This window comes from Drosophila sechellia, chromosome 2L (assembly GCF_004382195.2).
Source record: "Drosophila sechellia strain sech25 chromosome 2L, ASM438219v1, whole genome shotgun sequence".
In the NCBI taxonomy this organism is placed as follows: Eukaryota; Metazoa; Arthropoda; class Insecta; order Diptera; family Drosophilidae; genus Drosophila; species Drosophila sechellia.
This window is the reverse complement of record NC_045949.1, coordinates 18,352,136-18,364,958: the sequence shown is the minus strand read 5'-3', so window position 1 is coordinate 18,364,958 and position 12,823 is coordinate 18,352,136. Positions and strand designations below refer to the sequence as shown.

Below are 12,823 nucleotides of genomic sequence, written 5' to 3'. Positions count from 1 at the left end.
GGGCTCTAAAACGTGCCAGTGTCGGTGTGACTGTGTGTGTGTGTGTGTGTTGGCGAATGCATCTGTGTGCGTTGCATTGCAGCGCTTGCTATTTTTTTCGGCGTCTTTACAGCTCGGTAATCCGAGCCGAAATGGCTGTCGTGTGGCATGCGAGGCGTATGCGCAACGAATCAACTCGGACAACGCGCATACGCGCAGTGGCACTCCATGGCAGGGAACGGATCTGTACAGAAAGGGAAATGAGAATATAATTACATAAGTTAATAATGCTTAGTGCCACATATCAGCAATTTGACTATTTGGAGCATTCAACGGGGATGATCTCAACAATCCAATTGTGAGATGAAAAAAAATAGAACAGATTAATCTCTAACAGCAGTCATAAAAACAATATTTAATAATATATATAAAATAATTTTATGCTGGATTTCAATTGTATTTCTTATTCTCATTAATAAATTAGTGGGTATTTGATGTTTATCAACAATTACTATTGTATATCCATGAGCCCAATCGGTTGTGTGTAATTTGTGTCTTACATAAAATCTGCTCCAATCGAATTCCCCCCTCCCGTCGTTACTCATCCAAACGATGTAGAATTCCTGAGTGCAATCGGAACATTGCCTTTCCCAGATCAAATGGAAGTGAAAATTCCGAGTGCATGTACCACGCCCCCGCATTTTGCGCAGATGTGGCAGCCCTCGGCTAACTTTACACACATTTGTCGCATCGCACGGCGGCAACAACGAGTTAGAGCATTACAACGTATTTTACAATTACGAAACAATTCGGCCCACAACTAAATACAGAAACCTCAGGCACTCTTCAGCTCTTCAGCCAGGCACACTGAACAATGGACGTAATAGAAAAACTCTAAAAAATAGAAAAATCCAAACTCTGAAATCCGAAGTTCGAAATGCGAAGCAAAGCTCGACGAGATCAGCAGACGAATAGGCGTAGACGCCAGACCAAGAACCGTGTCTCCAAAATGCGGCCTACTAGGGCGGCATGCCAACAGCACTCACACACTTGCAACAGAACGAAACCAGATCAAAAGCCCATGGCAATAATTATGAAAACACTCGGAGTCGCGACGACGTCGTCATCGTCATCGATGTAATTTTCCTGTTCGTGCCTTAATAATCTGCGCAAACGGCGGCCGCATATTGAAATTCCCCACAGTAATAATAACAATAATCGCGCGGCAGCAACATCTATTAAAATATCGATGGAGTGACTGACTGACTGACTGACTGCCTCTGTGACTCCCTGACTGACTTTGCCGGCTCTGGTTTTTCGTTTTTCTATAGTCTTTTCCATTTTCTTGGCTTTTTGGCTGGCTGGCTGGTGAAGCGATCAAAAGTCGCTAAAAGCAAACGCACACTGACGGCGTTATTATTGATTTAAACATCAAGATAAATTTCACCGGCTCCCCCGTACCGAACCACCCGCGCATTAAAATCGCCCTCAAGTGGGAATCTTTAGGAACCCTAGCTGAAGATCAGGCTGTAACTGAAGATCGCTCACTGCGAAAAATAATCAAGTGGAAACAAAAGTTTATAAAATAAACATCTTCTATTTCCATTAGTGTAATACCATGCTATCTTAAATTTAAAACTACAATTTTATAAGCATCACATATTTAATTTATGGAGTTAAATTCTTAAAAAGATCCAGATACAAAAACATCTATTAAAAAGCATATTTTTGTGAATCTTTTTTTTCCGTTTTTAAAAACTACCACCATTCTCTTAGTGCATTTCTGAGGCACCATATTGGATCGCTTTTTGGCCACTAACGAAGTTTCCTTTTGCCAGCGCTGTTGTTGTTGTTGCTGTTTCGCTATTGTTGTAATTGTGGGTAATTGTTGTTGCCGTTGTACCGACTGCTGTTGTTGCTGTTGCTGCATTGGGCGCTACAAATTTCCAAACCCACTAGGCACATTTGAACTGGCGCACGATCGCAAAAAAGAAAAAACCGAAAATCCAATGAACGGAGCAGCAATTGTAACATCAACATGAGATGTGCCCTGGCTCCAAAAAGGAGCAACGTGCCCGAAGATTCAGAGAGAGAGATGGCCACCGTCGAATAGAAAGAGATGGGCTATGAAGGCATAGGGAGTTGGAGTTAGCTTGTGCCCGGGTCTTTTGCTACTTTGACTTGTCGCTCGTTCCAAAACGTCGAATGCGTCTAATTTCTTGGCTTGCTTTTGGCTCTTTTTGTGCTGCCTATGTTTTTTTCGGCTTTATATCTGTCTCTTGGCCAGGCGAGCGAGGACAGAGCACGGGGAGGGGTGGAGTTCTCGGTGGATGTCGTGTCTCGGTCTCCGAAAGTCTGGCTCCAAAGCCTGGCGATCCATTCGCCAACGTCTGCTCGGCGGCTGCCGCGTTTGTCGTTTAAATCGTACCACCACAGGCGACATAAAAATAATGAAGTGTGCGGGTGTGGTCGACTCGCTTTTGGCCAGGTCTGGTCTTCAGTCTTCAGTCTCCAGTCCGCAGTCTCCAAGTCTTGGCTCTTTGCGCTGAGCCTGGTCCTCTCAGCCTGAGCATGCATCTCGGCCCGATTCGGGAACTGACTGGCCGATCGGGTGACTGTCGACTGTCGAACGCTGCGACGTTTGCAGATTGCCGAGTCGTGTTTGGCCCAGCGGTGCGGTGTCGGCGGCCCATAACCAAATCAACATTTGGCGGGAGTAAAGGTTTCTTGGCCGGGCTCCCTTTTTGGTATGATTTTACAGGGCGCAATGGCAGCCTTAGTTGGCCGAAATGAGGCTGAAGAGGAGTAATTTGAATATGGTTTACAAGCGATCGGGCATTGTTAAACTGAAAATTGGGATTAATTTAGATGATTTATATGATAGGTAGTTAAGCTCGTAATCTGGAAAACTATGAAGGACATTACTTTAAAATTTTACTAAATATTACAGTGATATATATTTCATCTAATATTTATTTAAATTGTGCAGCTCTATTACATATGTAAATTAAAAGCTCGCTTTGATTGATATTAAATATTAATAAAAAAAACCACCCAAATAGTTAAGTTGCAAATGTTTGTTGGGTAATCCGCTGAACACACGCCCAACCAACTGCAAAAATATAACGGCATCCAAGGTTGTGCTACGCTTAAAATGTAATTGTTCGACTTAAAGAGCCAGAGCAACAACATCAGCCAACAGCGAAACAACAAAACCAGAAACAACAACAGCACTGCGATCAAGTTTGCCGCCGTCGCCTTTTGCCGTCTAATCAAATACCAGACCAAGACCCAGCGAAAAACTACAGCGACGGAGACTCTGAGCTACCCACCTATGGATACGATGCGATACCATACGATATGTAGATACATCCCATAACCGGCAGATGCATGTGCAGTGAAAATAACACGCATTAATAACTAGATTAATTAGTCAGCAACTATTGTGTTTCTTTCAAAATATATTACATATTTGTATTTCTTAACTAAAAATTTTACCTTTGATTTGTTAATGGATCAACAAGCATTGCACCATTTAAATTTAAATTATATTATCGAACAGAATAAGTATCTTAATATTTACAATTTTTAAAGTCTCTTATATAAAATTAAAAGTATTAAATCGTTCTTTTAAATGCATCATGATTGTACACTATAGTGGCCATTCCATCAATCTCGCTTCCAGATTCTTGGCAGATTATGATTTCTCTCCGTGTCGATCCATGGCCATGCCTGCATGGGCAGGGAGACACCAACCAACACATGGTCGGATCCGAAATTCAAATCCCAGCTCAACGTCATCGAAGCGCCGCACTCTGGAGGACTCCGCGATGCATCGCAGCGGGTCTTTGGGGGCTGGGGCGGAATTTTCACTTGAATATTCGACACACTTTGAGCCCGGGCACACACAGCTGGAAGTCGCGAAGGTTTGCAGGATTTCCAGACTCAGATTCAGATTGAGATTCAGGGAGGGGCGCCACAGCTTGGCTGTCTCAGCGATTCTTGGGGCTATGCATCATCATCATCATAATCGGCCGGGCCGGCGTCGAAGTTGGAGCTGCAACATGGCAACATGTTGCAATCTGCCAGCTCTGCATGCATAAAATATTATGCAACATTATGCCACAGACACAGGCCAGACGACACTCTTGGTTTTATTTGCACTTTTTTCGGGCTGTGGCCACCCCTCTCCCGAAATGTTGCGGCTTATTAGTGCCGGGATGTTGACAGCGTTTAGATCTAATTGAATCGCCCGGATCGCCGATTTCTGGGCCGTTCGTAGAACATTTGGCTTGGCCCGCTCCCATTTGGCCCATAACCCATAAATCTAACACACCGGCACGAGAGATTTATAGAGTTCAGATTGCGAAATGCGCAGAAGCACAGCACAGCACAGCAGAGCGCAGCTCAGAGCTCGGAAAATCTTGAAAAATTAAAATGACTAGTGCCGCACGATCAAGACCGGGCTGTCGTCTTGATACCAGACAATGGCAACTCCGGAGGAGATGGAAAGCCCAAAAGCGAAACCTCAGCGGTAGTCAGCATTGGGGCGTCTGCAGTTCAACGTTCAAGTGGCACAGTACGCCCTAGAAAAATGAATTGATTCGATTGTTTTTCGCCGCAACTCGGGCTCCTTTACTTTATCTGCCAGCGTCGAGCGGAAAAATCTGAAAATGGTAAAAAAAAAAACTAAAAATCAGGGGCAGAGGCAAAGGCAGAGGCAGGGAGCGCGCCCCGAAAAATACTGATGATACAATCGCGTTTTTGACTTTGAAAAGTCAGCTTGGAGTCAGCCGGGCTATTGTTCAATGGGCCAACTGCAGCAGCAGCGGCAACATCAGCAACAGCAGCAGCAGCGGCAGCGGCCGACACTGATTGTTATGGTTTATGAGATGAAAATGCACTCGAAACAATATTCTGGGGCCAATGCAATTTGCGATTTTTAATCAACTCCTCTCGTCAGCACTCAGCAGCAGAAGAAAACATCGTATTTGGGGGCCCCTGATTGCAGCTTCCACTTCGAGAATCGTGGCTCCTTCATCTGGCTTTTGATCTTCTCCCCGTCCCCGAGATGGTTCCCCTGGCTCCTGGCCTGCATCCACTCGACCATCATCTGCAGGCCAGCAGAGCTGCCCTCCAGTTCGCCGCCCACTTTGCGGCCACAGTGCGTATGCGCGATGTAGCCACACACCTTCAGCTCAGCGGCTTTGTGGGCCACAGCTGAAAGCAGGGCCTCATCGGAATCTTCGGGCACACTCATTTCGTACGCTAATAGGTAGAATTCTGGCTGCGGTTGGAGCACCAGTTCCAGCGACATTATTGGGATTTGAAATTTGAGTATATGAGTTTTCACGGCTTTTTGAAAATAAATGATCCAGATTTCCCAAGTTACTCTGCTGATGATATAATCAAGAAATTTGAGCGGAGTATATCACTGATACATCCAAAGGTAAGCATTTAAAACCAATTCTGAATGTTTAAAAATTCTATACTTTTATATTTATATATAGTTTCGTATAAAGTATTTTTATAATCTTTTCTTGTTAGATAATTGATAATTTTAAAAAATGCCAATAATCATGCTTTGCGTATATCATCAGTTTAATCAATTTAGTTTAAAAACAAACATACACGCCAAAATTATAACCCTAAGTTATTTGCATATCTTGCAGCCAAACTAAACAAGAAATGACATTTAGAGGGTCCTATAGTTGGATGTTCAGTGAGGATATTCAACTGAGGACCGAGTTTAAGTTTTACAATATAATTTCAAGGAACCAATTTCGTGATATAATTCTTCAACAGTGCCACAAAAACCATGTAACCGGATACATAGTATTCACCCACCGGGGCAAACGAGCATTTGGAGTGATGGATGGAAAGCGGAAAGACTTAAACCTGATAAAGCACTGCCTACTGAGTTTTTGCATTCCAGAACCCTTTAAGCAACGAGCCACTTTTTCAGCCTACGAGTTATGCTTCAATCCGAACGAAGAGAAATTTAATATTAAGAATAGAGTGCCCAAGGGAACAAAGTTTTTGGGAGATATTTACGAGGACTGCTTTCTGAGGTTCAAGAATCAAAAACCGGAACCGGGAGAGGAAACCGAGGAAACTAAAGCCTTGCTCGCAAAACATGCAGACTTCTTTACCTCTAAATATTTCGCCAATTGTTAAACGACAATGGATACCGAGAGCTAAGACTATGCCAGCAAATTCCCGTTTTCCTTTGGTCGCAGGGATTTCTCGCAGTGTCGATGCGACTCGTGCTGGCCATTGTTCAACACTATTTGCGGCACTCAATCTCTTAATTAAATATGCGACTAACTGGCAGCTCGGAGGCACTCGAAGAGTGCCCCAGACATCGCCGTTTAGTGTCGAAATTGTGCAAGTTTTGATTTTCCTTTTGTTGTTATGGAAGTCGCTGTTTGTTTTTTTTTCGTTTTGGGTTGGCTTGGTTTGGTTTTCTTGTTCGCTGGATAATCACAGGCCCGGCGAATAGACGGCAGAAATTAAATCAGCCAAGGTTATCGCATTAATAAGCCCCCTGGTTTGGGTTTTACAGTTTTCTGAGCCAGTCAATTATTAAATTTGCAATTTCCGTAGCTGAACTTTTGGGGTCAGTAGACTGATTTAAATCAAAACCGTAATTGAGCATTGCCCGCGAGCTAGAACCAATCGCACCAAAATCCAAATACCAAATACCAACCTCCGGGCAGGAAAATTGACAAATGTTTGATCGCTACCTTTTCGGATTTCTTGTTTCACGTGCATATGTTTTCCTCCAATAGCGGATGTGGGGAGGCTGCGAATCCGATTCAGAAAAAAAAATCGATAATCAAAAACTCCCAGCTAAGTGGCTTTCCATGACATTTTACTGACACTCTTGCCGTTGAACTGGAAGACCTGTTTTCGTTTTCCCTCTTAGCGCAACTTAACACATTTGACGAAGATGTCTATGCCAGCAAATGACGTGTCATCAATGGAGCCCGCACTCCCACATAAAGATGCACAGCGTCCTCAACTCGATCTCGGATCTCGCATCTCGTACCCCAGCCACAAATCCCCAGCACTTGAAGCTTGAAGAGATCTGTTGGTGCTGTTGTATTAATAAGCCTGACATTTGAGCAGAGCATCCACTCGAAGCCATCGAGTTTCGGTTTTGCGTGTAGGCGTCTGAAAATAATAATTAAAAAATCGTTTCTAATGCGGAAATCTCGCGTTTTTGAGCTGGGGGTGAGCTTAATGCCGAAGATGTTAGACAAATATATCAGATTTCTATTTCTTTTTTTGTCGCGCTCTTCGCTTTGGTTAATCTTCAGTGGACGGTTGTGGGGGATCGGCAAATCGGTGACATGGGTAAAGATGGATCGTTGGGAAAGCAATTGAACAGTGGATCGTCAGAGGTGGGTCGTGGAATCGTATGGGACCACAAGATGTAAAAGGTGTAAAAAGAAAAAAAATTAGATTTGTAGGCTTGTGAGAAAAATGTATAAACTAATCCAACCGGCAATGTATCAGAAACATGAAAATAAATTGGCTATGAGAATAATATCTTTAAGCTTCATAAATTACATGGTAATTATAAACCCACAAAGTATTTATTGGCTAACCAAAGGGGGTTTGCAGAAGGAGTTTCTTCATAATATATCTTTATAATCGAACACCTAACGGCAGTTAATCGTTAACAATTAAACAAGTCACAACGACGAGAGATGGACAGATCGACAGCGGATATTAAGGCCAATAGGTTGGTCATTGGGCTGGGCTGTGGCCGAAAGCATTAGGCCAAGTGTCCCGGCCCGCCCAAGAATTTAAAGACCTGGCCCGCCCAAATAATTAAATATGTAAGAGGCAAGCGCCCAAGTTAATAACAGCTGCTACCACAGAAGCCTTTTGCCGGCCAAACGCTGAAAATTTAATAATCGCCTGCGAGTATAAGGCGGCCAGATGCATTCGGAGGCTCAGAGATACAGATACAGATGCAGGCCCATGCCCATGCCCAGGTCGAGATACAATATACAATATACTGTAATATGTACTGGTGCAATATAGTCGAAGGCAGCAGGCTCTGCGAGAAGGTCAGACCTCGCACGTTTCATGGCTCATAGCGCTCCTATCGTATAATTAGAAACGAACGACGACAACACGACGACAAACAACGACCGCCGTTCGCCGCTGTATCCGTATCTGTGGCCCGAATGTATCTGTATCTGGGAAACAGGGGAAGGTCTCTGGCTCTGGATACGCAACAAGCGATTCTCAAATGAGCCAATTGTAGAATGCCCGACTACGTCAGTGTGTGTGTATGCCCACTGTTTTTGTGTACATAAAGAGTGCCATAGTTCTGCAGAAACAGATAGCTTGTGTTGAGCAAGAAGAATGGAATAATACGTGCTAAGTGTGGGTTCGTTCAGAAAAAGGTTGATCTATTTATGGAATTAAAAAAAAGAATAAATAGTAAGTATGACGTAAAATAGTTCTAATGTGTCTGGCTGTCAAACATCTGATTTTTATTTCTGGCCAGGTTACGTACTTTAAATTCTTTTAATTTTCTGATATAAAAAAGAATGTCGAAACATATGAACTTCATAAAAATTCCATAAATTCCAGACTTTGTATCTTAGGGATGTGCTGGTCTGCTTTAAAAATATTTCAAAATATTGATATTCAGGCGCTTCAGGATTGTCTTAAAAACTTTTGTGTCCTAAGCTAACCAACATTGCATTAGGAGGTTTGCTTTGACTTTCCATTAAAGTTAAAAGTGCTGGGTGCCGTAAAGATAGCCATGTTCGTTACGGCTCGTCTCTTTGCCGCCATTCCACATTCCTGGCAGATAGCCACCCAACTGAATCTTTTCAGCTGGGGCACACTCTTCGCTTTTAAAACCCAGTGGTGCAATGTGGAACCGACAACCATGGTGGCCACCAGCGCGTATAAAGCCGACTCTATGCACCGAAAAATAATACTATCAATTTCAGTTACCAATTGCTTAAAATTAGCTTTTATTAACTCAAATTTCGAACACTGTGTTGGGGTGTATTATGAAATATTTTTATTGTTATTTTTATTCAATATATTTATATATAATGAACAAAGGCTGTCTTTATTGTGATACTATTTATTTATTTATTTTAACATTGTAGACACAAGTTTTAAACTTATGCAACAATTGATATAGCTGCTTGGGCTTTCAGCAGGACTTCTTTAATATTTAATTAAGTATTAAGTTACAACATTATTTATAATTATTTACAATATAAATACCGTGATTAACAATTAGATATTACAGAGATGTGCTGTTTTTTTTACAAAATAGTGTTTGCATAAAATAGATTGTGTTGCCTTATCAATCATTTAAAACAAAGATATCCTTCAAGTTCTATCAAGTATTTCTTCCATACGACTTTTAGAACACTATTGTTTTCAAATATGATTTATTTAAATATTATTTATATCATTGAAGTGTACGATTCCGCGGCCCGATGTGCCATACGATGGTCGTCGGCCGGTCGACCGGCCATGCAAAGTCTCTCGGAAATAGTGGAGGGGATCAGATCGGATCGGATCGGACGGGGGGCAGTACGTGATGTGATGTGGCGACTGATGCGGGTATAGTGTGTATGGCGTGGTATATGGGGGATCGGATGGGGGCACTACGAGCGCTCTGATACGTCGACAACATTGCCGGGTAGCGCTTCGTTATATGCTCACTTTCGATGTGTTTCATTTTTTCTTTCGTTTTCATTCGCTGTGCGATTTGAAAACGTTTAAACAAAAACTCGCCAGCGGCGGCAGCAAAAACAACAACAACACCGGCGGTCCAAAGGCGGGCGGGTCTTCCACACACACACACAGATACACCACACACGCGCATAAACCGCCACACCTGCAACAACCAAACGAAAAATAAATGTTTACGATCGCTCCATGTTGTTGTTTTTCTCCAGTTGTGGGCCAATTATGTGCAGCAGCTGCCGTTGAAGGGTTAAGGGGGCGAAAAGGGGACGGCGTTGGGGGCGCCGAGGTGTTAAAGCTCTCCTAAACACTCTTAAAAAAATAAGTTGCTATAGCTGCTATAGTTTCGCGTTTATTATTTTGCTCTTTTATTCATTTTTCCGTTTTTTTTGTCGCAGCTCGCATAAATTTATCAAACTGTTTATTCGGCTTAACTGTTGTTGTCTCGTTTAGTTAAAAGGTATAAGCCATAAACTAAACGTTTATTTAGCCATTTAACAGCGGCACTTTGCATGTGTATTTGAGTTTGGTTAATTATTTTATATGAACATTTTAATTATGCCCAATCTCCGTGGCATCGTGCCTGACTTATGCGAATCGATCGGCCTTATGCTAATTTCCTATATGTATATTGCTGCCAATCGGAGCTATGCGGCGTTTATAACTATGCTGGTATGTACCTGCCCAGATGAAGTTAATCAGGAAATTCTTCGCTCCACAGAACATGATTTGTGTTGACAAGGTTCCGAGCATGGCGATCATCGATGGCGAATAGAGCTTCGATGGGAGAAAAACTAAGTAATTAAATACTACATAACTCAAGGGGATATCAGATTGAGGTATTTATTCAAGGTGTGGTGCACTCATTTTCACATACAACATATCTTATTCGTGAAGTAACATGAAATGCTACCCAAGAATTTATTCTACCGAACTGAACTAATGAATATATCGTTCATACATCTTCCCCCCATCTATTTTTCTTCAATCAACAACTCACTCAAGCCCAAAGTTCCGGCATTTCACCGTCAATCTACTCCGCATTCCACCACCCAATTCCAATCACTCCACAAAGGATGCCCCAATCATCCAACTGAATTCCATCGTTGACCCACATTCCTCCGCCACGCTAATTAATAAAAGATAATCTTCAACTCATTTGCAGCACACCGGCCATCATAACAATCCTTTTGGCCACAGAGGCCCAAAATACAAGCCAGCCGACTTCATATTATCAAAGCATCAATCAAGTGAAGACAACAAGGCGCTTCCCTGCCCGGAAAAACAGCCAAGCGAGCGAAGGAAAATGCTGTGCGGGGATCGCGTGGAAAGCGGGAGCGGGTGGAAAAAGGAAAGGCCATTAAGGAAAAATAGAAAAATAGTTGTGAACTCATTGACTCAAATAAATAACCAACGACCATGGCACGCGGCCGACGCTGTGAAAGATGAGAGCGTCGAGGAGAGTGGGTATGGGTATCTCGGCCTTCGCAGCTTCCTCTTGGCGGGATGAAGATGATGGCAGATCATCAGCTAGAATAACAAGAGGAGAACAGCTACAATAACAGCTCAAGATGCTGCGGAACCTGGAGATTTGCAAATATCTGAGCCATAAAGCTGCCAAGTGTTGGCCTGGCCGATCATCAGCATGATGGCAGTGGAGAAATGGACAGTGCGGACTGGGGACTGCGGACTGCGGACTGTGGACAAACGACCTGATGTGCATGGGGTGCGCTGTACCTGTAACGGTAAAATTTCTACAAGGGAATGTGCTTTCATTTTGAAGTGTTGTATGTCCATGCTCTTGGACTTGGACTTGCGCCAAAAAATCAAGGCAGCCAAGCTACTGTTAGACAGCCGCAGCGGCCGGAGCAGCGGCAGCAGCAACATCAGCAACTTGCAACAGCAACTAGCAACGGCAGCTGGCAGTTAGGCAGTTAGTCACTTCACAAAGTCATTTTTGATTTGATCGATTTCGTGCAACAGCAACAGCAGCCAGGCACCGCAGCAACATCAAGAGTTGCAGTTGCTGCTGCTGCAGCTATTGCTGCTGCAGTTGCAGTTGCAATTGCTGCTTCTGCTGTTGCTGTTGCAGCTGTGTGAAGTGGCCAAGAAGAAGGCACATGACATGGTCTTGAACATGGACATGGACATTGAAAATGCCCGATTCCAGTCTCGTGCCAAGTAGGACACACAAGTTAAGACCAGAGACCCTTCTCTGACCGTATGTTAATCTGCGATCAGTGAAAGAACCCGTTGAACTTTCCCATTCCCCTAAAGAGTGTGCACACAGAGAAACGATGAGATATTTCTTGACAAGGAGAAAGAAATCAGTCCACAAAAGACTTCATTCGGACTTCTACACATTTGGTATAACCATTTTGTCTTTCATACTTCGATAATTTTTGACAAGAGTATATCATTGTTTATAATAATTTACAATAGAGTTTTAAGTGTGATTATCCCAGCAGCTATGTAAAATAATTAAATACTAACGTGTAGATTCAATTAAAGCTTTAAAAAGCAAGGTGCATCTCTATAATTGAATGAATGCATCTTAAAATTGAATTCAAAAGATACATTCCCGTGTATCCTACAACTAAAATTCGCCCCATTCAACCCATGAGTAATCTATTTTTCTTTCTGTGCACCTCCCCTTCCCAAGTTACTAGAATGTTGTCCGCTTGTGGCCCGCTCGAGCTTCCAGCGGCGACTGCTTCACGCTCACTTTTCAGATACAGTATCTCGGCGTTTGTGGAACCCAAGTGGAGCGGCCACGAGATCGGCTTTGGTTCGGGTTCGGGTCTTGAGCTCGGCTCTCTGTTCGGCGCTGGGGCGGAAGATCTCCACCCAGTTTTTGGATGCAGGTCTAGCGCTTTTGGAATTTTCATTGAGTAAAACCAGGCAGGATGCATTGCGCGGATCGCTCGGCTGGCGGCCCCTCATTTACCGTTCGAAACTCGTCTAGGCCAGAGCATCTTTGTATGTGTTCGTGTATCGGTGTGAGCACGTTCGCTGGATCACTCTACATTAAGAAAGAAGTGTATTAGCTTCGATTTATTGCATCGTTGCCTAGGCCTCTGCCTCGGTCGCTGCCCCTGCTGGCGTC

The 12,823-nt window shown here is 43.3% G+C and overlaps 2 protein-coding genes across 2 annotated transcripts; one reads left to right on the top strand and one right to left on the bottom strand.

Annotated features, from left to right (window-relative positions):
* Positions 1-4,894: 4,894 nt before the first annotated feature.
* Positions 4,895-5,366, bottom strand: LOC6614588. Its single transcript, XM_002038980.2, has one exon. It carries the CDS (start codon positions 5,294-5,296, stop codon positions 4,946-4,948), a length of 351 nt encoding a protein of 116 aa, XP_002039016.1. The 5' UTR covers positions 5,297-5,366; the 3' UTR covers positions 4,895-4,945.
* Positions 5,367-5,584: 218 nt separating this feature from the next.
* Positions 5,585-6,441, top strand: LOC116802309. The gene has a single exon (XM_032726435.1). The coding sequence runs from the start codon at positions 5,668-5,670 to the stop codon at positions 6,154-6,156; it is 489 nt and encodes a 162-aa protein (XP_032582326.1). The 5' UTR covers positions 5,585-5,667; the 3' UTR covers positions 6,157-6,441.
* Positions 6,442-12,823: the final 6,382 nt, after the last annotated feature.

Bases quoted from the DNA above. Each gene is read 5' to 3' on its own strand.
- LOC116802309 (XM_032726435.1), top strand. From the start codon at position 5,668: ATGACATTTAGAGGGTCCTATAGTTGGATGTTCAGTGAGGATATTCAA.
- LOC6614588 (XM_002038980.2), bottom strand. From the start codon at position 5,296: ATGTCGCTGGAACTGGTGCTCCAACCGCAGCCAGAATTCTACCTATTA.